The 25,260-nt window shown below is 31.9% G+C and overlaps 2 protein-coding genes across 7 annotated transcripts; one reads left to right on the forward strand and one right to left on the reverse strand.

Annotated features, from left to right (window-relative positions):
• Window positions 1-3,721: 3,721 nt before the first annotated feature.
• On the forward strand, window positions 3,722-9,669 carry LOC103490725 (cyclin-dependent kinase F-4). 4 transcript variants are annotated; one of them, XM_051086401.1, is made up of 19 exons: window positions 3,722-3,928; window positions 4,755-5,015; window positions 5,113-5,164; window positions 5,240-5,793; window positions 5,902-5,980; window positions 6,073-6,141; window positions 6,239-6,328; window positions 6,408-6,546; window positions 6,965-7,067; window positions 7,173-7,225; window positions 7,308-7,374; window positions 7,869-7,977; window positions 8,064-8,129; window positions 8,249-8,317; window positions 8,401-8,464; window positions 8,561-8,677; window positions 8,962-8,993; window positions 9,088-9,169; window positions 9,286-9,669. In XM_051086401.1, the coding sequence occupies exons 4-19, from the start codon at window positions 5,786-5,788 to the stop codon at window positions 9,459-9,461; spliced, it is 1,323 nt and encodes a 440-aa protein (XP_050942358.1). In that variant the 5' UTR covers window positions 3,722-3,928; window positions 4,755-5,015; window positions 5,113-5,164; window positions 5,240-5,785; the 3' UTR covers window positions 9,462-9,669. The 4 variants fall into 4 exon arrangements, with proteins under 4 accessions (XP_050942358.1, XP_050942359.1, XP_050942356.1 ...); XM_051086402.1 differs by having other exon boundaries at window positions 3,722-3,907; XM_051086399.1 differs by having other exon boundaries at window positions 3,724-3,928; window positions 9,247-9,669.
• A 1,480-nt stretch (window positions 9,670-11,149) lies between these two features.
• On the reverse strand, window positions 11,150-17,529 carry LOC103490727 (protein BREVIS RADIX). 3 transcript variants are annotated; one of them, XM_008450377.3, is made up of 6 exons: window positions 16,989-17,529; window positions 15,312-15,453; window positions 13,029-13,429; window positions 12,403-12,532; window positions 11,675-12,036; window positions 11,150-11,585 (listed from the first exon to the last, which is right to left on the reverse strand). In XM_008450377.3, the coding sequence occupies exons 2-6, from the start codon at window positions 15,423-15,425 to the stop codon at window positions 11,507-11,509; spliced, it is 1,086 nt and encodes a 361-aa protein (XP_008448599.1). In that variant the 5' UTR covers window positions 15,426-15,453; window positions 16,989-17,529; the 3' UTR covers window positions 11,150-11,506. The 3 variants fall into 3 exon arrangements, with proteins under 3 accessions (XP_008448599.1, XP_050942360.1, XP_050942361.1); XM_051086403.1 differs by having other exon boundaries at window positions 15,312-15,640; XM_051086404.1 differs by lacking the exon at window positions 16,989-17,529 and adding an exon at window positions 15,743-16,385 and having other exon boundaries at window positions 15,312-15,640.
• Between the last annotated feature and the right edge of the window lie 7,731 nt (window positions 17,530-25,260).

The following is a 25,260-nucleotide window of genomic DNA, read 5'->3' on the forward strand; positions in this document are numbered from 1 at the left end:
ATTTTTTTAAATTGAAACTAATTAAATTATAAATTTAGTCTTTTGAATTCATTTACAATCTATCCATAAATTTTACACGGGGTCACAACCAATAATATTTCGTTTAAAACTAAGTAGCATTTGATATATATTGTAATTTGATACTTTAAAATTAACATTAAAATACAAAAATCGATAATGTGAAAAGATACATGTCACATTGGTCCCTATATAAATCCGTTATATTTCATATAAAATTGAAGATTAAAAGTTTTGTTAGACACAAAATTTAGAAAAAAAGAAATCAAAATGAAGCACGCAAATGTAATTGATATTGGATTCTTTTCCAATAAGTTAAATATTATCAGTGAAGTTATAAAGTTATAAATACAATTTAACAGAACTATTTAAAAAATATAAAAAATTGACAAATTATTTATATTTCATATAATAAGACCATTGAACAAAATTTATCGTAATTGATTTATTTTAATGAAAGGTAAATATTTAATTAAGAAATTTTTATTTAAAATTTATAGAAGTAAATTGAATTTTAAATTAAAGGTAGATTTTGAAATTTAAAATTAAACTACTAAAATGAAATCATGATTCGTTGTTTAATTATTATTATTATTATTCTGTCTTATGGGAAACTCTTTATAGAACGTTCAATTCTCCCACCAAACTTAGATTTAAATATTTTTGAAATTTTGATTAAATTGATAAAATAAAAATAAAAAACGAGGTAAAAAGATTATAAATTTATAAAGAATGATTGCAACTTTACTACCAAAGATGAAATCATACAAAAGGGACAAAAAATGATTGGATGCCATTCCTTTTCTTTTTTCATTATTCTTTTTTATTTTTTCTCACATTAAAAAAACAATAATAATTGAGATTCTTTCAATCAAATGTTTAGAAGGGTTGTAAAAAGGTATGGCATACAAAAGAACTAAATAAAAGTGATTCAAAAATTCTCAATAATAATAAAAGTGGAAATTAGGAATCTCTATCGAAGAATACTAGCGAGTGTATCTTCGACTTCGATCTTTTTCTAATTCTATAATCTTTATTTTTAGAGAAACGGTCATTTTCATTTGGAGAATTATTATAGATCGAAAAAAATGAAACTATTTACAAAATATAAATAAACTATAAAAAGTTAAAATAGTTTCAGTATTACGTTATTTCGTTATGTTTACCAAAATAGTTTAGTATTTTGTTATTTCTCAATATTGTTATTTTTTCGTTTTTTAATATAAACGTACGAAGAAATAATGTTTTTTTTTTTTTTGCTGTTCATCACGATATCGTTTGGTTTCTTTTAAGTATAACAAACATGAAGGACGATTGTTGAGTGACTCGTAATGATCTCGTAAATTTTAGATTTCAAAAAAGATGTTAATGGTCTAAGTTAATTTAATATTATTGTTTTTCAACTAAATTATTTTATTTTGCAAATCTTATTATTTTTCCTTTGAAATAAAATTCAAACATATATATATATATATATATATATATATATATATATATATATATATATATATATATATATTATTGCACATCATTATCAACAACAATATCTCTTCGTTTTCTTCCCAATTTGAGATTCGAATATATATTGAAAGCAAATATTCTATTGCTTTCACTAATCATATTTCAAGATTCTTGAAACCTACCTTTTTATCTTCACACAAATACCCATTTATTCTACTTTTTGTATATATCTATTAAAAGATATCTTAATTCTATATTTAGATCTCATTTTTATTACTGAAATTTTAATTAGATTCCATTTTAAACTAATTTTTGTATTAATTAATATATAATTCACTTGAAGTTTCAACATCTAAGTTCTTGATATTCACCTAAGTTTGTCATATCTAATATGTTTAGACACATTTTTGTTCTAAAATATCAAAAATATTGTTTGGATGGGAGATTTATTTCGTAACTAATATCTTTGTAAATTTATAAAATATGCGGAGTAGCTTAACGACGACCAAAACGAGCATGTTTATTGTGGAGGAACGACTTCATCAAACTATAGTCTCAATTGTTGGATAGATCATTGCCTCTCCCTATTGATGGACGCTAATTATTAGTGCAACGTAGGAGCCTAATGATTCGTGTGGGGGCTTTGAAGGCATTTGGTTGGGCTCATATTCATTAAATGATCAGGGAGTGAGGTTTGAGATCGGATATTTTGCAATTTGCAAGGATATGTATTATATTTGGTTTTTCAATGTGCCTAATATTTTGGTAGAGTCTGATTGTTTTGAAGTGTCGAGTGGTTCATTTTCTCTAATAGCGTATCAATGAATCTTTTAGGGGTATCTCCACCATCAAGGAAGCTAGGTAGAATTCGATCGATAGTTTGGGACTGTTGCCTTTTCTCATACGCGGATGAGCGTTAATTCCTTAGTTAACTCCTTTGCACGTAAGATGTTGTTTGACAACATTTCATATCTCCTGATCCATTTACATATAGTTTTTCTATATCAACCTAGAGGTCAAATGTTTAATTCTCACATCCCACTCGTTGTAAAGGAAAAGAAAAAGATGAATAGGTTGATGAACTATTATACTTAACATGAAATGTTAAGTTTCGAATTATATTAGTTGAAACATCTTTAAATTTAAAGCGCATATATCATAAACCAGATATAGAATTTAAAATTTGACCAAGTCGAGGATTTTTACTTTTTCTCATATGTCGAGGGGCGCAAATTCCTTGGTGAACCCATTTGCACATAATATGTCGTTTGAGCAAATTTCATTTATCATATATTCTCTTTTACTTAGAGTTTGTTGTATCAACCTAAAGTCAAACATTCAATTCTCATGTCTGACCCATTATAAAAGAAAAAAGAAAAATTGAATAACCAATCAGTCAATGAGCTATCATACTTGACATGAAATATAAAGTTTTGGATCATACCAAATATAAAATTTAGACTACCACTAAACTAATGGATATAATTCTAGAAAGTTCATCCACTAAACTCATGGTGTAAACTTTATGACTAGTAATTTAACAAATGGTAGACATGGTTTTCACTATTAAGTTGGTAATAGATAAACAAAACCAATATTAAAGAATGATGCAAATTAATGATAAAATTTGATTCCAAATTACACAAAACCAATATTAAAGAATGATGCAAATTAATGATAAAATTTGATTCCAAATTTTAAATTAAATCAGGACAAACTATTTAATGAAAGAAAATCGATATCTCGTTTAAATTTAGTTTTTATAATTTTAAAAATAACATGATAAAAATAAAAACTATATGTAGAATATATGTGGACAGTGAAATTTGTAATTTTGACATTTTATTTTATAGAAATATAAGTTAGGTATGAGAAACATTCCAATTAAATATACTTCACGAAGTTACCAACTTAAGTATCCATCACCCTTAGCGAAAAGGAATTTTGGGGGTTTAATAATTCCAAAAGGTAAAAGAAAAGGTTAAATATAATTTTATTTATTTGTTTTTAAAAATAAATATCAAGGAAATCGGTCAAAATTCTGAAATAATAAACCAAAAAGAGAAAGAATAACAATTAATGAATAAGTTAATATAAAGGGGGACCAATCGCTAGCTGGCAAGTGGCACTAACCAACAAATCAAAGAGGTCTAAATCCGGGTGCAGGTTAAGAACCGGTGGGCCTGGACGTAGACAATGGAAACCTTGGTTGTATAAATAGCCATCGGTGTGGGTCATGATGGGAAATTAGGTATCTTTACCTTGGTTGGCACGCAGCAAAGATCTCGTGTTTTTTTGGGAATCCGTCTAGTTTTCTTTGTGGCTTTGAGAAGATTTGAGGGAAGAAGAGGAAGAAGAGGAAGAAGAAGAAGAAGAAGAGGTTGTGGGAAGCTCTGGATCCCTATTCTTCCCGTTCTTGGCGACGGAGGTTATGCTTCTTCATTTATCGGTATCGATTTTTTCCGATTTCTTTTTATGGTATTGTGAAAACTGTGTCTGGGTCATCTTGATGTGGTCTGATTGACGGATTAATTGATTGAATTGAGTGTTAGGGTTATTGGGTTTATTTATCTTTTGATTTATGTTTGTATATGTTTTTGTGGTTAATTAATGATTCGATACCGGATGACGGAGATATTGTTGCGGTTTTGTTTGGCCATTGATTGAAGAAATTATCGTTGGGTGGAAGTTTGTAGCGAGGGTGATGTTCGTTTATTTGCCTGTTTGTGAATTTGAAGATTTGTTGACTAGTCGGTTGGTGAATTGGTGAATTGGTGAATTAGGGTTTGTTCAGATTCGATGTCGGATATATTGTGAGATTTTGTTTGCTCACTGATTGTAAGGAATCTCGTTGGTTTGGAGTTTTGGGGCATTGCTGTTTGCTTCGCTTGCTTATTTGTGAATAGGAATTTTTGTCGACTAGTTGGTTGGTGGATTAGGGTTTTAATTGGATGAGCTCGGGATGTCTATCATCTTATTGGTTATTGATTGGGGTTTTCATTAATATGGAATTAATCCTTGTTTGAATTGGCATTTGCATTATGTTTCTTCTCTAATTAGTTTTGTCTCTTGCTTTTATTGTGTCAATAATTTGAATATTATGATCAGATTTGGGTATCTGGTACTTGGTGAATGATCTTTAGTATCTGATAAATTGAAGGCTTGTGTGAATTATGTCATTTATGACATCGACTTTTCTAAATTATACTGACCTTTATTTTTTATATCATCCATGAGTATGAGTCTAATGATTTGGTGGTATTTTGAACTATCAGGTCTTTGAGGGCTTGGATATAAAGGGATTTCTATATTTTCTCGAGATATGGAGCCTGCTTCTATTTGGACAAATTCCTTCCAGCATCAAGTTTGTTCTTTCCAGGAAGTGCTTGATTGGCGTTTCCTCGTTCTTGGAGATTTTCTTTTGGTTTCCTTTGTCAATTGCACTTAGTGGTCAAGTTCTCCTAAATGATCAGCACAGGAGGCGTAATGAAATTACTTTATAAGATAGGTGTTGGATCGTTAGTGCAACTGTTCAAGTATGGACTATATTTAATGATTGATTTTCGTCAAATTTATTATTTAATTTTATTTTAATTATAATGCTCTATTTTTGTATTCATTATTCCGATGCAGAGCGTTGTTGATGCAGCATCGGGATGATTTTCTAGGGGAAACTTCTTTAGGGGTATGATGGAACTTGCACTTTTTTTTTTTTTTTTTTTTTTGTATTTAGTTCTAACCTCTGTCCCCTTTTCTACAGAGCTGAGTTCTGTTAATGAAACATCGAAGCTTTTTTTCACCACTACCTGAAGTCAAGACTATTGTGTTGGCCTCTGCTGGATCTTTTCTTATTCGTTCTTTATCTTTGTTCCTGATTGGTGATGTTTAGAGCGTCATGACCTTTCTTATTGGAGGATATATCTTTAATATCAGTGTTGAATAATGAGATAGCTACAAGTTAAGATCATAGTCATCTGGTATTTCCAACTGCTCTGTTGGTTTGGACGGTTAGTCTCGAGTTCAACATGTTCAGAGGTGTTTGCCATATATCACCGTATTGTTCCTCTCTAGAAGTTGAAGCTTTGGATTTTGTAATGAATAAAGCTGCACAACCTGGTCATCAGAATTTTTCTGGTTTTGTGCATTTGCATTTCACCATGAAAAATTAGTGGTGGTTTTTGCGAGATCAGTGCAAGACTATTGTTTACTTCTTAGTCTTTATATAAAGATAAATGCGAATTATCCTTTTGAAGTTTCTTTACTTCTTTTGAATAAGGGAGGTTGTCTTAGTGCCTGTACGAGGAAAATGGAGAGGTTGGTTGTTTCTCATAGCTTTATTGGTTTCTTTTTTCATTTGGTTGTGCAATTTACTTGATTGTGTAGGCATTACTTATGTTTATTGATTTTGTTTACTACTTTTAGGTACATGTTAATCAAGGAAGTTGGTGATGGTACTTTTGGAAGTGTCTGGCGAGCTATCAATAAGCAGACTGGTGAAGTTGTAAGCATCTGCTCATATCACTCTGCGTATATTGAGAAAAAGTGTCTGAAAAATGATTATTTTCAGTTTTACAATCTTCTATTAATCAACAGGTTGCAATTAAAAAAATGAAGAAAAAGTATTACACATGGGAGGAGTGTGTCAATCTGAGAGAAGTGAAGGTGATGTATCCCTAATTTTCTTTTCAGATTCCGATTGCCTTATCTTTTTTCCTTATTCTGAAGTCAATTTGCTTTTTTCATGATCCAAATGTAACAGTCATTGCGGAAGATGAATCACCCGAATATTGTGAAGCTCAAGGAAGTTATCCGGGAAAACAATATTTTGTACTTTGTATTTGAATACATGGTTAGTGTCATTTTGAAATTTATTGCACATCTAGGTTCAAATTTTTTTCTATCTGACTTGACAAAAATTTGATGTTCAGGAATGTAATCTTTATCAACTCATGAAGGATAAAGAAAAACTCTTCTCAGAAGCTGAAGTGCGAAATTGGTGTTTTCAAGTCTTTCAAGGTCTTGCCTACATGCATCAGCGAGGATATTTTCACCGTGACCTTAAACCAGGTACCTCAATTGTTCTTGTGTCTAGTGAATGAACTGATTTGTGGGTTCACTTATGCTATCTGCTATTAGTATTTTTAAGTCTTCCTAGTTCTTTTTTTCTGTTATATGGATGTACTCTTTATATAATAAATATACAGAGTTAGAATCTTTCTGGACACCTGGAAGGAATTATGTATTGGGTTTCATAGATTGGAAGATGGAAATAGCAACGGTAGATTTCATTTGAACACTTTGTATAATGGGTGGAAGGAATTTTTGGATTGGGTTTTCTCAGTTTTTTATATTGTGGTGCGTGATGTTTGTATTTTTGTTGTATATTTTGCTATTGGTTGTTTTCTCAGTATATTCATAATAATTTCTGCAGAAAAAGACTTGCCCTCTTTTTATTTGATTTATTAAAGAACTTTTATTTTTCCAGAAAATTTATTAGTTGCTAAAGACTTGATAAAACTTGCTGATTTTGGGCTGGCTCGTGAAACTAGTGCCATACCACCCTATACTGAGTATGTTTCTACACGGTGGTAAGTGCATCTCATCTCTTGCCTGTTATAAATTCTGTTGCATTTTCTTGCCCTTAGCACTGGTTGCAGTGATGCCGTATAGTAACGCTTAATCTTGTGTCTCAGGTATAGAGCTCCGGAGGTGCTGCTTCAGTCCTATCTCTATGGTCCTAAAGTTGGTGAGGAACAGATTGAACCTACATTTGGTCCAAACCCATCAAAGCTTAATCTTGGATGCTTACTGTTTCCCTTTTTTTGCAGATATGTGGGCAATGGGTGCTATAATGGCAGAGTTGTTTACTCTTCGCCCACTTTTTCCCGGAGCAAGGTGAGGTTATGCACATCCACTTATTACTTGTCAATGATTTGTGCATAAATATTATTAGTAGTTTAGTACCACTCCAATACTGATGTCTTGATGATTTTAAGATCATGGTGGTGTGGTGTTTGTTTTCACCTATTTCTGTAAAATCTGGTCATCCTCTTGTTTCTTGTCAGTGTTTATTTCATGAAAATAATTAGTGGGGTCTACTTAAGTATTGACCTTTTAGTGAACGTTTTGGCTTTCTGTCACCTATTTCCATGCTCTTTATTTGTCTTCCAAAATCTAGTCTCTATCATGTAGACCTTTGGAGATTCGAATCTATCGCCTGAAATGCATCTCTCCCTTGTCTATACAACTCTATTTACTTATCGTATCTGTAATTTTTATTTTTGTAAAATAATAAAACACAAATGAAAGTTAGGCCTGATTGTAGTCATTTGACATTCGAGTCGAAATTGTCAGCTAATTTGTAGAGTTTCTTTAATTGTTCCATGCAGTGAAACAGACCAAATCTACAAAATCTGCAATATACTTGGCACTCCAACTATGGATACATGGTCTGGTGGGCTATGTCTTGCAAGGAACATCAATTATCAGTTCCCGCAGGTCAATCTCCTTTGTCCTCTTTTGGTTGGCATAAGTAACGATGGAAAATATGTGTATTTGATGTATGTGCTTGTTTCCCCTGGCAGTTTAATGGAGTTCATCTCTCTGTTGTTATTCCCTCAGCCAGTGATGATGCAGTCAATCTTATTGCAGTAAGTACAAACAAATGACAATTGAAATTATTTGATCTTGATCTGTTAAAAATGAAGCTTCTTGATTTCATTGGATTAAATGCACCTTTATTTATTTATTTCCTTTTTAATTTCTTCAGTCACTTTGTTCATGGGATCCGTCCAAGAGACCAACTGCTATGGAAGCCCTCCAACATCCCTTCTTCCAAGTAATCCCATAGTTTTCAACTAAGACCAACAAATGTAGATAGTTTCATTTGAGATTTTCTTATATTTATCTATTGCGTGACAGAGTTGCTACTATGTTCCACCGTCTCTTCGTGCTAGAGCACCAATTACTCGAACCCCTCCTTCTGGTATATCATGTTTATTTTAGCTTTCTGTTTTTGAGCATAATAATTTGGAAACTTCACTTGGTCGGACAGCTTCTGATCTGTTCTTCACTACTACAGCTGGAACAAAGGATCTATTGGAGCAGCAAACTGCTAAAAAATATCCTGTGGCTTTATCTGATTCAAGAATTGCTGGTAATTTCTCCTCTCCGAAGCTGCCTGCGATGTTGAGCACAGGTACCACATTTATTTCTTGGTTGAATTTGCATGTATGTTTGGGCATGCTTTCCTTTTTTTGGAAATATTTAGGGGCATGCTTGGGTTGATACGATCACCCTTTCTTGGGTTACTCCTAAACATGCATTTGATCTTTCGGATCATTTTGACGGTATCTAGATATCGTTTAGAGCATACTTGGATATGAAGAAAAATAGCTTTTAGCTGTTTTCAAGTTTGTACTGACATTATTACATATACAATTTGATTGGCTTGATTTCTGAATCATCAAAACTTTCTTCCAGGTGTGCAGAGGAAGTTGGATTTGATGAACCAGGTGAGCGATATTTATCTGCTCCTTCTACCCAACCACCTGAAATTATCGGCAGCCACAAATTATCACTGACGTTTCATCTCTTTTGCTACTTTAGGATTTAAATAAGAATGATAAAACCATGAAGAGTACAGTTAGACAACAGAAGTACCGACCGCCTGTGAGGAATAGCCCTACCAGTAAGTTCCTTTTATACTAGAACGTCGTTTTTGTTATTTTGTGGACCCTTGTGATTTCATTATTTTCATGTTGGCAGACTCTATGTACAAGGGAAATAACGCGCGTGGAGTTTCAGATACAGGTGAAAAGTTGGCAAACATGACAATCGCCCCTCGCAAGCCGACAATTGGGCAGCTTCCTCGTCCGATGAAAGCAGGTGTTCGTTGGAGCGGTTCCTCTAGCGATCTGTTGATAAGGCCCGCTCAAGAGTTCCAATCTGGCAACAATTACCCCAGGAAGGTTGCTGGCTGATAGGCCCTTCCTCTCGTTATCTGTTGTTATGGGTTTTTTTATGTTTTTGTGTCTTCGAAGAGATCGTATGCAATGCCCACCCCCCCCTCCCTCTGGGAATTTATGTAATAAGTGATGCCTATGCTGACTCAGTTTGTTTTTCGTGTCTTGTTTGCTACATACTCTTACGTTTGCCTTGTGAAATAGAAGATTATCAGTTTATTCTTTCTCTGTTGCCTTAAAGAAGGCTCCTCCTCTTTCCTTGCTAATCATGGAATAAGTATATCAAAATATGTACAAATGTGCAGACTACTTGTTAGACCTTGTAGAAAGAATGAATGGTGAGAAGTCTTTGTGTTTTGAGACGATGGAAGAGTCGTGGGAAGAGGGTGGAGATGATAGGGCCAAAAATTGTCCAACCTTCCTTTGGGTAATTGAACAAAAAGTGCCAAATACTGCCTAGCCCCTAACTCAACCCTAACCATTTTAACTCTGGTTGGGTAGTTTATGGTTTATATTGTTAGGGTTACTGGGTATGATAGTCCAACTCTCTTTGTTAAATTCTTTCGTAGTTTAGATTGGATATGATTATTGTTGCTATGTTCTTACACGTAGAAATATAATCATTAATTCGATATCTTTGATATCTATTATGCTAAAATGCAAATGGGGTCTAAGTTAAAATTTTATCAAGGTTTGTGGATTTGGTACGTGGGTTTGAACCTTTAAGATTCGTGGATTTGAACTCATGGTACGTGGGTTTGAACCTTTAAGATTCGTGGATTTGAACCCATGGTACGTGGGTTTGAACTTCAAATCTTAGAAGAATGAAATTTTAAGGTTTGAACTTCAAATTTTAGAAGAATGCAATTTTAAGGTTTTGAACCTCCTGGTATATGGGTTTGAACCTCAAATCTTAGAAGAATGAAATTTTAAGATTTGTGGATTTGAATCCATGGTACATGGGTTTGAACTCTTAAAAGAATATGCTGAAAAAATGATTTGATTTATATGTATGCATGTCAAAATTGGCCACGGTCCCTCTTACTAAAGGGATTTATTCTTCGTTCAGAATAAAAGAAATGCAGGACAAAAAGAGGGTCCATTCTCATTCTCTTAGTATACTGGGAGGAGAAATCATTCAAGTAAACAAACCTTCAATCAATCTAAAGTTGTGCCCATCTTATCAACGAACGTGTGATGCTCCTTTGAAAAGAAATGAAACCCATAACTCCTAATTATCCACAATTAATGATCTTCACGTGTCATTTTTTCTTACCAAATTACATTGGTGTATAAGCTTGATTGGTGTATTGAATGTCAAATCATTCTTAGGATTATCCACAATTGATGATGTTCACATCTGTTATTTTTCTCACCAAATCACATTGGTATAAGTTTGATTGGTGCATTTGAATGTCAAATCATTCTTTTCATGCCAACCAACGGAAAAATCGGAAAGTTCTAAAAAATTGAAAGTCACAACTGGATCTCAATTATACAGAAGATTGCTATTGTAGCATACCGACTTGAGAAGGGATCAATGACGTCGCTCATAGGAGGGATCATGTATTGTTGAGTTTCATGCCATTGGCTAAAATGCCAAATGCTTAGAAAGCAAGAGATGATATATTAAGCATGAGATAAGCCAACTGTTAGAGCTCATAAACTCCTTTTTGGATATATGAAAAGAAAGACAGCAACAAGACTCGATAAAAAAAAATTGATAAAAATAGATTGTATAATGAATATTTAGAAGAAAAGGGAAGGGAAAAAAAAAAGACATGGCTTAGGAAGAAAATAAAAGAATGACTTGGAGAATTCTGATAGGGAAATCAGAAGTTTTGTTTTGCTTTTCTTTTTTTTCTTTTGTTGTATCTGTGGTGGCTGGTGGTGAGTAAGTTTTCCTTAGCAAAAAAAAAAAAAAAAAAAACACTCTATCCAGCTGATGGCTTTTTTGAATATTACATTCTAAAGACAAAATTTTAGGAACTCCTTTTTGGGACATGAAGGTGCTCCTTCTCATACTCTTTTTAGTTTTAAAACCTGTTGCTGCCATCAATAAATTATAGGTATTGAGCTTGGATCCTCTCCCTGTTATGTTCCCACCATTGCTTCGCGTTCATTTCCCCAAACCTTTCGCGGCTGTTCATGTCGAATTAAAGAATGTCAATCCATCTTTTAGTATCTGTAAATATTATTGTAGATGAATGTAAAATGTAGATGTTAATTACCTGAATCTGACACGACGAAGCTCTCTAGTGCCATCAACAAGCTGCCTGATAGTTATGTAGACCCCCGGTTCATCTTCCTCGACCCATTCCGCCTCAATGTCGCTTGCATTGCTAATGGAGATTGAAGGTTCGTCTCGAGAAGAGGTTGTTGTGCGTGATGCTTCCATCGAGGACATGTCACCTTTGGCGCTGCCTGCTGGGTAGGCGCTTGAACCTGCATATGGGTGGCTGTTTCCATGATCATAATGCTGGTCAGATGGAAATCCTTTACTTCCTGAAGGTTTATAGTTTCTCGGCGTCCAGTCTTTGTTCGCGGAAGTCATCGGACTATCCCTTCCCATTTTTGAGTAGGAAGAATCCCTCTGTGGATTGTGAACATTTACTGAATATCAGAAAATTTTCTCTAAAGATGATTGCAAATGTTTACTAAATACAAGGACTCAAAATTATTTTATATGTACTCTTTTTTTTTATATTCACAAGTTGTCAAGTTAGATTACACATCTCTCGATTAATATCATAGGACAATTTATATAAGGCTGTAACATTTAGGTGCTAAAAAAGCTTATAAGATAGAGATATAATTAAACAAGGTATGAAAGAAGCGACCGTTTCATTAGTTATTTTTTCGGCTTTCCTTCGATAATAGGTAATGGAAAATATGAAGGATACTAAATTTTAATCCTGGAAGAATAAAAGTCAAGAGGCAAAGGTTCTAGAGGGCTTACCCCGTCCTCAGTTCTTGGTGGCGTATGAAGAGCTTGTTGATTGAATCTCTGGACATTATAGAGCTCCGTTATTCTGTCATAATTCTCCCCCCACCATCGCTGAGCTTGCCATTTGTTAAACATTTCTCGACTTCAAAATAGGAAAAACTTATCTTAACTTTGCTAGCAATTTTAAATAGTACAAGTCAGTCTTTACTAAAATAAACATGATATTAACGAAGCTTAATTACAACTATTTGGCATTTAATTTTCAAAATTATAAATTTCGTCCTTTGAGATTAATTTTACACGTGTATATATCTTTTAAATTTACAAATCCACTCGACACTTAAGATTACCACCTTGTACTTTAAAAAAAGAAGAGCTTAGAATTGCCGCACCCAACTTATACTAGAAAAAGAAAAGCTTAGTATTCTTCTAGATGTAAAATTTAGATTTTAAAAATTTGAATTTATTTAAGAATTTTTTGGATAAAAGATTGAAAATTTAATATCTATCGAATACGTTTGAAAGTTGAAGAACTAGATGGACACAAATCACAAAATTTAATAGATTAAACCTGTAATTTAATATATTAATTAAAGACATAGTAACCGACAGCGTTAAGCATTTAATACTCAACTTACTTGAAACGAATTCGTTTTAAATCATTGCCTCCATTGGGTAGGGACACAAAAGTAATGTGAACGCCGGGCTCCACCTGTGCCATCCACTCTTTCGGCTCATCCTCATCCTCAAGCACCACATCACATGCTGATATGGTGGAATCGCCTCCAGGGGTCTGATCTCCTCTATAAGCCGCTTTAAATCTAGAGTCAGATCTTGTATGAGGGTGGCGGTTAATAGGAGGGAAGTCCCAAGCAGGGGTTGAACTTGCACTTGCCCCTCCTATGTAAGGATATGGAACCCCTTCTGAAGCTGTGTCAAAATCTGGGTATGGTCTCTGCCCTTTCTTATAGCTACTGGAGCCTGTGCAAGGCTTGCACTGCCTATAAGCACCAGAAAATTTCAACGCCATGTCCTTAATCTGTCAAATTTAGAGTACATAATCAGAACATGGACAGCTTAAGCACCTCTTAATATCTTCTAAAGTACAGTTAAATACTGAAATTAGGGAGAGAAAATCAGGTCGAAAGATTTAAGATGGCTTAAGATAGTTTTATAAACGTTGAAACTGAGCTAAAAAATCGAACAATGGTGGTCTTTGAGTACCACCCTCCATTGAATGTCCTCTCTTTTGTCTTAACCAACTTAAGTATTCTATCCTTTTGACTTATCTAATGTGATAACCTGCACGATAACACAATATTTTAGAGTCAACTTAGGTAGCACTCGCACAAACTCGGTGTTTTATTTACGACTCTGCCCATTATGATCAGTTTCTACTTTTTTTTTTTTACCCTTTTAACCTAAATAATACGTTCTTCATTGTATTCAATACATGTCACTATATTAATTATGGAGTGACGCATACAGTCCAGACATTGTGTATCAATAAATACGCATGAAATTGAATAATTTTTGCTTGGTGAGAGATACATCCACTTTTGAATTCCGTGGAGCATGCTGAATGGTGTTTTAGGAAAGTGGAATATACAACTTGAAGAGATACTTCGAAAAGATATTTTTCTTCTGTATTTAAAATATGAAATAGCATCATAAGAATTAAAATTTTCCTAAACAATCAATTAGAAAAAAAGTAGCAAATTTCTTATTGCCAATCAAGTGGTAGCTCATCCTGCAAAGAAAGGGTTTGGTTAAGAAACAATACTTTTGAAAAACAGTACGTCGACAAAAATTCAATGGTGGGTCACATTCAGGCGTTCATTGGGCTGTCCTTTCTTAAAATGCGTCTTGTCTATTCCAAAGTGAATATGTCAATGACCCCACCGCTACTTGACGCAAAATGTGCTGCCACTATTTCTTGGCAAAATCACATTTCCAAGACAGACTGGACCAAACACCCCTGCTTAGTTTAAAAAAACCTAATCCCAGAAATGAGCGATATTATATACATTATTATGGAATTCAACTTGATAAATCTTTGGTAATACTTCATTAGGATGTTTATAGTTCTCCTAACTAACTAACTAACTATAGGAACAATAAGGTGCACTATTCCAACATTTCACCTACCAAAAATGAAATTTATCTAGCGACATTTATTTAAAGTTATAGTAAAAAGAGCAACCCCCCACTGTTCTTCACTCGAATATAATTATAAAGAGTTAGTGGATCAGAAAGGCTATCCTGGAAATCAGATTGCCACTTAATAATAATTCCCCAAGAGAAAAGTAAGCGAACAATTCGTACTGGATGGAAGGCTCGAGGTAGGGAATGTGGATTTTCTCTCCATAAGGGGTAGTACTAGTTTGATCATTTGGGAATAGAGACTATTCAGAAACAAAAAACAAAAAACAAAAAACAAGAATCTTTTATTCTATCGGTAATCGGGGGACCAAGAAGAGCTGCAGGTCAGCAAAGTCAGATTATTGATACGACGTGTCTCTAGGAAAGCCACGTGGACAAGAAAGTTGAGATAAAATATTGGTAAGCTGTAAAAAAACCCAACTGGGTTTCTTCAAAATGACAAAATAGAAACAAAAACGTATTAAGGAGGGAGCGGTTAAGGACAATAGGTTGGAGCGCGTCATAAACAAAGCACAAATATAAACACTTTCTTACCTAAATTTGATCTTAAAAAAGATTTAAAAAAAGAAACAATAAACATTAGGCACGTTTATATTGGTGACAAGATTGAATAGATCATAGATGGTCCCCCATTTATCGCAAGGCTAATGGGTATTATGAATTTGTCTGTTTTCACAAGATGGAAAAGAAACTGGGAAAGCAAAGACGTAGCCGGAGCAAGACATAAAAAAAAGACGGAAGGGTATAGGATTAAGAACCTGCGTTGTCAGGCTTTTGACGGCTTCCTTTGTACTAGGCGTGCCACTCCCACGCGCAGCCCCATCCTCACCTCCGTCGTCTGTCTGTTTCGTACATGCTATGCATGTAAACATTTTGCTTCAACTTTCCCTTTTCTTTCCTCTGCAGATAACAAACAAGTAGGTTCCACCTAGAGGTTTAGTGCATACCAAATTCATGAAAGAAAAAAAAAGGAAATCCCAAGAATTAATTGCATAATCCAACTACTTCCCCTTTAATTCTCTCTCTTTCTTTCTCTTCTCCATTGATTGAGTAGAAGAAAACAAACAAGCCTTCCCTTTACCCAATACTATTTTATTTTTATAAGAGATAAACACGAAATCTATTAATACTCAAATAATAAAGAGCAATAGTTTCCATTTTTCCAATTTCATCATCATTTAAAACTAACTTTCATGAAAAGATCAACTGAGCAGAGCAGTAATTTCTCTGTTTTTTCAATAGCTTAAGCAGTTAAAGAAAGAAGAAATAAAGGGTGTGAATCATATATGGTCTGTGTAGTAGGTACGCGGCTAAATGGGACAAAAGGGAATTGGGGGAATCTGAAATAAATAGAAATTCGTTTATCGATCCGCGGGAAACAAATGGGTCCTGGAGAAAGGAAAAGGGGAATGAAAAAGGAAAAGGGCTGCTCGGGATCAGAGACGACTAAGAAAAGATCAGAATAGGAACAAGAGAGGGAAGAGTTGATAATTGAAAGGAAAGTAAATGAGGGCACAGCCTATTTGAAAGTAGTCGATTGAGAGAGACCGAGTGTGGTACATGCTTTGCTTTACTCTTACAAAGACGAATAAAGAATCAAATATTTTGTTAATGCCAAAGTTTCTGACAACTTATTGGCTCTTTCTTTTTTCCCTATGGGCAAATCGCATCACTCTTCCATCTTCAAGAAATCCAAAATTGAAAAGAAAAGCAAATAAGAGAGAGAAATAATTCATTAATTAAACCCAGCAGAGATTTCAAAATTAATCGTTTCAGATTGAAAGCTATGTGTGAGACGACAGAGAGACAATGAATATGGGAGAAGATAACAATGCAACAAAGAAGAAGAAGAAGAAGAAGAAGAAACAGAAGCAGAAGAATGATGTTGATATTTTCTTTTTTCCTTTTGGTTCTTCAATTTAATTCTATCTTTATTATTCGAAAACGACTGATCAAAGCAAAAGCCAACTGTGATTTACGTACTTTGTCCATCTTAGGCCCCCTCTATCAACATCCCCACCTCTTCCACGCCCTAATTTAATTCTCTTTTGCAGACTTTCCGCTGTTCCTCTTTATTTCCCTCCTCCAGAAACCTAACCTAATTTCTTCATTTCTAGCAAGAACAACGAAACCAGATTGAAAATCTCTAAGTCCCAAACTGTAGAAATCAACGGATTCAATCAAATGAATCAAATGCACACTTCCGAGTCATGAAATGACATCGAACGAATAAATGAATGAATCTTTCTTCAAAGATAATATTACAGAGAATGGATTGAGGAACGATTCGAAATGGTCTGGATCCTTAAAACAGAACACGAATGGAATAAGAAAATTATCAGAAGATTCCGTGAGAAAGCAATGCTCTGTTTGCTTGCTTAAAAATACGATCAAATTGAAGAAAACGGTAAAAGTAAAAGCAGTAAAAGTCTCACCTCGTAGAGCTTATATCCACCGAAAATGGAACAGAAATCCGCCGCGCACACACTGATTGCCTGCTAAGAAAATCCTTCACCAGCCACCTCTACTACAACACCGAATTCTCAACTTCCTTTTCCTCAAAATCTTTTTCCGTTTCAAGCAATCTTCGCTTTAATCACAGCAATGGCAACCAACATCAACAGCAATCAAAATCCCTTAAATATCGCCAAACAGAGCATCTTCTTGCTTAATTTCTGCAGTTACACAGACAAACAACACATTCTCTCACTCCACTATCACTCTCACTCTCACTCTCTCTCGCTGATTCTATGCCAAAACCTCCAAACAAACAGCAGAATCAAAATGCAATTAAGAACCCAAATTGAACACTCGCCGGCAAACCCGCCGGCGTTCACCGGCGGCGAACAGCAAGGTCCAAATCCAAACAAAAAAAAAATCCCAGAAAAATAGAGGAAAAAAAATTGTTCGGAAAGGGAAAGTTTGGGATATTATAGTTCCGGGTTTTACGTTATAGAGAGCCCAAATATCGGCAAAATTAAAATTTATAGACAACAAAGCAATTGAATTGGAGAGGCAGGTATTTATATAGAGAAATCCGAGTTGACGCCGTCTGGTTTTAGTCGTTAAAGTAACGAAAAATGTCTTTCGTGTGTAAGGGAGAGAGAGGGGAAATTGTTAACAGTGGATTGACGTTTGGTCATTACCGCGGAGGACAGTCTGGGCCCACATGTTTCGGTGACGTATTAGTGAGGATGAGGATCTCAAACGTGCATTCGAAGTAGGGTACGTGGCAGAATTTTATTGGATATCGGTGAAATGAAGAATAAAATCAACGGCGGAGATTCGTTTAATGTAAAAACTAAAATACAATTTTATATTTTGATCAAATCACTGCACGTATAGAAAAGATTTCAATTCTTATTCAATCGCCTCCTTCGATTTCTTTTTTCCTTTTTAAGAGAAAAAAAAAAATCATTTTAAATTGTTTGAGCTTTTATATATTTCAATCTTTTTTAAATAATAAATTTATTCGATGAAGTTCTTAATTTCATTATATGCTTAATGATTTCTCGAACTTTTACGTTATTTTTGTGTTACTCTTTTTTAATATTATTTTGTTATTTATAATCATAATCGTCTAGGCGTTAGTGGATGTTTCTACTAAATAGTTAAAATGGTAAAATTTGTAGTCATGGGCGACTAGACAACATACAAGTCATTTCTTGTTCGAAAATGGTAAAGGAAAAATCATACATGTTAAAAATTATTGAATTTGTTTAGTATTTCAATCAAATTGGGAACATAAAATAAACTAAAACTGGATATTTTTTATCGAAAGACGGTTTACTCTAACATATTTCAAGTTGAAATATTTATAATGCATAGTGATCTACAATTTAGTTCTTAAGTTATAAATTAAAGTGTCAAAGTATACAATTGACATATATAATGTGTCAGTGTCATTAAGATGCGTAGCTTGAGTCCTTTACCTTAATCGTATTAGTAATTTTAAAGAAATTTACATTCTCATCGAATAATTATAACGATGAGTATATATAAATAATTATGTGAAGTATACCAGCACGTTATAATGACTAATAAAATTTTATTTATAAAAAAAGGACTAATAAAACATTCATTACTTTAACTAAAGTTGAATGGTAGATACCTTACTTATGTAATTATTATCAAACTATGCTAATCTATTTTTTGTTTGAAAATTGATACTACATTACATATAGGCATTGTATAATTTCTTACTAGCTTCATTTAATAATACTAATGCTGATGTAAAATTTGTACTATTGATATCAATGTCAGAGGTTTGTTTTCTATAGTATCATACAGTCTAAACAGGCATTTAATAACCTTTATTTTTATTTGCTGAATTGAGTATGTTTCAAATTTCTCATCAAAATAACCTCTTTTATCATTGATGATTATAGATCATAAATTAATTGTACATTATATTTGAATAATTTTAATAGAATTGTTAATCTGTATATTATTATTGTTTTCATTGTTTTTTATACCTAAGAAAACGAGCTAAAAGACTCCTTATCGGCCTTTCAAATTTTTGAAGAAAATTAAACCAAATATATAAACAGTTAACCACTGTAGGGGATTAGATAACCATAAACAAAGTACTGTCTTATCTAACTTGTGACGAGCCATATACTATGAGAAGCATAGTTAAGTCCTCGAGCAATTTTACCAAACAAACGTTTTGAAACCTTACATAAAAGGAAATAATATCTAACAATCACATAAACATTATTTCAGGAGAAAAAAAGCATCAATATCTCATCATTCAACATTTGAATAAGAGACAAAATCTCTAAATTTTGAACAACCAGCAAACGAAAACCCAATCTTTCGAACAACCAAAGACCTTCTAGAACAACGTAACATTGTTCGCCTCAACACATAATGAAGATAAATGAGTGCTCCTAGTTCTGTGGTATGTATGACTAACTATATAATACATACATATACATGAACACAACCAGACAAATATTATTATTTACTGTGACTGATCAGTCTAATACACCACTTTTTTTTTTTAATCTTAACATTCTCTCAAGGCATCATGTAAGTTTAACATAGTCATTATACATCAATAGGAATATCTTCGTTTTGTAGTCTATTTTATTTTTTTGTATCCAATCACATCTACTTAGAGTTGTCATGAACTTATGTCCACTTATCATTATCAACCATATATATTTTTATTTTATAGTTAATACAAAATATCATAGAAACATTTTTGTTTAATTAAAGGGGGTATATATTTAAACATACAACTTAAAAAAGAAGTTTGCATTGCTTAATTAGCTAGTAGCAACATTTCCTTAAATATTAGAATTATTTGGTATATTAATGATTTTTCAAAAAGAGAGGGAGAAAAACAAAGACAAGGAGACAAAATATTTAGATTTTATTTAGGTATAAATAATTTGGAATAATGATAAAAGAAAAATTGATTGAGGATTCCATTTTGAATTTTAGTTAGCATTTCACCCAACAAACAAACAATGAGGGCATGTTGTCTCCATATAAAGAGAAATATAAATATTTTCTAAACTATTTAGTTTTATATGGTTTAGTGGTTGGATAATGACACTTCCTAATATGTAAAATACACTAAACTTAACAATTTTCTTTTAAATTATTAATTTATAAATTTAGATTTAAAATTTTCCATATATTTGTGTTTATTTGGTTTTATGGAGAGAAAAAAAAATTCATTACATTCTTCAACTAATTCTATTTCAATTTTTTGAAGTCACAACACTATTTTTAATTTAATTCTTTTTATTGCAATTAGTTTAAACAAGAAAGTAAAGATTAAAAATTCTAATAGAAAAATTATTACTTTTCTTTAAAAATTTGAATAAAAGTCAGAATGATTTGTTTTAAAACATTATCAACTATTAGGTGAAAAAGAGTGTAAATTCCAACTTAGGAAAATTAGTGTAAATATAATAATTGATTTCTTTCTTTATTGATTAAGTCATGTGCTTGAATTGGATTAACCCCTACAATTTAATTTTGTGACACTAAATGTAAGAGATAAACTTATGCAAATAGAAGCATACAACAAACTAAGCATATTAAGTTTGATATCAAATCGATATTCCTACTCTTTCGAACTTTCCATTTTTCTATAAATGTTTTCTATCGTGTCTCATCGTGCCAAATCACCATTGGTTAGTCTTATCAACGTGACACAACAACGATTAATTAACAACGTCAATAATAAAGGTAAACTAAAATCAAAATTGAAAGTTTTAAGAAAATAATTATTACTAATTAATTAAAAAAAAAGAGAGAGAAAAGAAAAAGTTGGAGGGTAAATGAGTAATTTAAATAAGTAGTTAATTGTAATTGGGCAGTCACGCAAAGAAACAAACATGCCACTGGTGGGGAGTTATTGTAATGTCTAATCCAATCAGATTGCACGGGTGAGGAACTGAGATGCCCTGCAGGTGATGATATTACCAAAAGTAATAATAAAATTAAAAACTAAAAAAGAATCAAAATTGGAATTGTAAGGAAGAAAAATCAAATCTTTGAAAGCTTCTGTCAAAGCTAAATCGTAAAAAGATATTCTAAGAAGCAAAAGCCCTTTACCTATGAGGTGTATTTGTCTCACTATTGTACTATATATCAAATTGCACACTAACCATTTTTTTTCTTTTGCCTTGATGAACCTCCAAAGATCCCCTTTGATATTTTAATTTTGTTTGTTAAAAGTGGAATAATTTGAATATTTATCTTTAATTTGAATCTCTTTAATTAATTTGTATTTTTTTTTTAAAATTTTTGTTACATGCTATAAATCTTGATATGTCACATCGTTTTTACGATATTCGAGGGTCATACATAAAATGATACATATTAAACTCACGTGATGGATATTTGGAAGATGAATTTACTAAAATCGATAAAAGAAATTCATTAGTCAACCAATAAATTATCGAGAAAAAAAATCACGGTTTTCTATGAAGTGGTGTGTTGTGAGTGTATAACTTATACTAGGTAGGCTACTCTTTGTCTTTAGTAATGTAGTGTTTATATAAAAAATGAAACACACTAAGAAAATAAATTATTTGGAATATAGCTCAAATATAGTTATAAACCCTTGAATATCTCCCCTTTTATTATATGCCATTCATTTAAAACTTTACGATAAAATACTAAAAAGAAAAAATCATCGAACCTTATAATATTCACATATATATGACTCATTTATTTTTTTTAAAAGAATCACTTGAACAAATATGAGAATGGAGAATCGAACCTTCAATTTTATGATAGATGACAAGTGTCCCCAATAGACTATATATACTCGAACATAGAAAATGATATAAGTTTAAATATTTTAATCCCTATGATTCTAGATTTTATATTTTCAAGTGTCTAATAATTCGGTCTTTGACTTTCAATCAATCTAATTAATCCATAATATTGATGTATTAATTCTTTTCTTTTTTCACAATTTTTACCTATTAGCATTTTTACTACGAAACAATATATTCACATATTTTATTTTTTTATATTAAAAATTATTCTTATTATTTAACTATTCTTTTGATAAAAATAACTTCGAATTTATCGAACATATATAGGAAAACTAATAAAATGGAGTGTATGAATTTAGAAGACTAAAATTAAAACTTCTCGAAAAGTATAAATACCAAAATAATCAGAAGGTCAGAGGTTGAAATGTCTACAAAATTGGGAGAAGGAGAGGATAAAAGGAATAAGAGGGGAAAAGGGGAATATGTGAAATAGAGATATTGGGGTTTGGATGATAACAAATCGAAGAACAAAGAGAGTAAATGTTCCCTTAAAATGGGGTCGATCTGATGAAGAGAAGAGAGGCTGCTGAGAATATGGTACGTTGAGGACAGAAACGGGGCACGTGAGTACCGGCTATGACCGGTGACAAGTCCTTGGAGACTCTGTTTTCCTTCGACATATAACACTTTGGTCCACACTCATGTTACTGGCAGTTGTCGGTTGTCAGTCAGCATTTGGGATTTGGCTTATTGCTTGCTTGTGCTTTGTTAGCCTGGCATATATGGCCAACCCACACCCACCCCATGCAATCTTTCCTTTTTCCCTTTACAAAACTAAAACTATATACCTTCTTTTCATTTCCATAATATTTACAAACTTTTTAAAATATGTATAACCATAATAATTTTTTACTTTATATAGGAAATAAATTATTATTATTGATATATATATATATATATATATATATATATATATATATGAAAGTTTTGTTAATAACATATGTACATTAAAAAAATTATAAGTAAATTTTCTTATAGAAAGATATTTTTTCTAACCATTTATAATTTAGGCTTGATTTTTCTATAACGTTTTTGAAATGGTATTTTTTTTTTTCAAACATACAAAATTGATAAATTATTTACAAAAATTGAAAGATAAAGATAAAATTTATTATACTTTATTTTTTTAAGAAGGGTAAATATTTTGTCAAATATTCTATTTTTGACAGTTTTTTAATTTATATAAAATATAGCGAATAAAGTAAGAAAACTTTAAACATATATTATATTTATAATAAGCTTAATTTAGGTTTTAATGGCAATTAAATGAACGCAAGTCAATTAACATACAATATCTGTACCATCAACTTCGAAGTCAGATGTTCGATCTTCATCTACCCTTACATATTGTAAAAAATATATGTTTGAAATCATTTAATCTGTCTAATTAAATAGGGATCATGTGTGTATGGTTTGCATAAAATAGAGAGTCAAAGACCACACAATTATAATGGTATTGATTAAATTATTATGCACATATATTTTTTAGAGTAAAGACTAAATTGTTACAATGAACCATTAACAAACTGTAATTCAATTGTACTACTTAAAGCTAATTTAAGTCAACAGTGATTGACACGACCTCTCACCAGAAAAGTGAAACATTCGAATTTATCAACTCTCAACAGGTGTACAAAAAAAAAAAAAAACAAGAAAATGTTTGACTAGATTGTAACGTATTGAAAAACATATTCCAATATTTAAAAAGATAAATGTTATATCTTATTGACTCTATATATCGTAGAAGTCGCAATTAAGCAACTTCGGCGCCATAGTCTCAAACAATTCAAAATTTGTTTTTCTCAAAAGCTCCAAAGTGTTTTTAGCCATTAAAAAAAACAAAACCCTAAAATAGATTTAAACCTTTTTTTTCTTTTACTTTTCTTTTTAAAATTTTTAAGACACATTGCTGCCTTCATTTGGCTTTATTCCATCCCTTAAAACCTCTCTTTAAGCAAAGAATGCTTGGAATAGAGGGACAACAAAACCAAACTCATCCCACACAAAAATACTCTTTTCCTTCTTTCTCTTTCCTCACCTGCATGTTAATGTTAAACTTTTCTCATATGTAATGTAATATCGAAGTTTTTTATTCGATTAAAAATATCATTTAAAATGTGTCACCCACTTTTTCTTATTTTGCAAACACGACACTAGAGTGTATTCAGTTGTACCAAAGGTATTAAGGGATATCAAGTGTATCAAATCTGAATCAAGTGTATTATGTGTATTTGTTTCTTTTTTAAGATTCCATATGAACTGGATCTGTTCTTTTTCCCTTTCTACATAAGTAATAAGTTCGAGTTATGAGCTTACCTACCTTTTTAATGTTATATTTTTATTATTATTCAATTTCAATTAGAAAAAATTAACTTCGAGTGACTCAGTGCGTTTGGATTAATCCATTTTTTAAAAATATTTTCTTTAAAATGAGTTTAAAATTGAAACACTTACATGTTTGGTTACATTTTTATACGATGTTTATATGCATAATCTATTTCCTCAAAATTCAGCTTTGAGTGTTTTTTTTTTTCTAAATTGATTATTTTTTCAATTTCATCTTTTAAAAAATATATTTTGAAAAGTTACCCAAACATCTCAATTTTGTTTATCTTTTAAAATTAAATACTTTAAAATGTAACTTAAACGTATCTTAAATTACATCAACTAGAAAAACGTAGTTCAAAATTATAATGACTTAAATCAAATGGAGGAGAGAGGCACCAACTTTTGGTAAAGCGAAGGGTGACACAAAACAAGATCTTCTTAGGCAAGAAAAGCATAGTCAAGGTCCAAAAACGTCATTCCCCCCACCCTCCTCGATCCCATCACTCGTGAATTCTAAAAGAGCTCCTTCCCAAACATTCAAATTTTACTTCTTAACTTTTCTTTTTCTTTTCTTTTCTTTTCTTTTCTTTTCTTTTCTAATTTCTTTCTTATTATTATTTTTTTCCTTTCTTAATTCTTGGGGTTTTCTCTTTTTAAATTCTTAAACTTTCCATCTTCTCACTTTTCCCTTCTAAAAATCCTCCCCCAAAAATTTCATTATCTTCGTTTTTCCCCTTTTAACTTCATAATTGCATTTTCTTTTCCATGTGAATAACGATTATAAATATTTACTTTTATCATAAATAAACTAATAATTTTGTATAACTCAACGTTTCATAATTATTTTGGTTTTAAAATATTTAAAAAGACGTTGGAATATCCATAAATTTTGTCGATTATGGGACTTTATAATCTATGAAAAAAGATATATATATAAGAATTGAGGCTTAAACTTATTTGAAATAAAATACAATTTTATTAATGGACTAACTACTAGTATTGATATTATTTCAATTGATATAAACCATAAAGTTGAGGGAGACTCGAACCTCTTAGATTTATACTAAATCCA

The sequence above is a fragment of the Cucumis melo genome, chromosome 6 (assembly GCF_025177605.1).
Source record: "Cucumis melo cultivar AY chromosome 6, USDA_Cmelo_AY_1.0, whole genome shotgun sequence".
Taxonomy (NCBI): Eukaryota; Viridiplantae; Streptophyta; class Magnoliopsida; order Cucurbitales; family Cucurbitaceae; genus Cucumis; species Cucumis melo.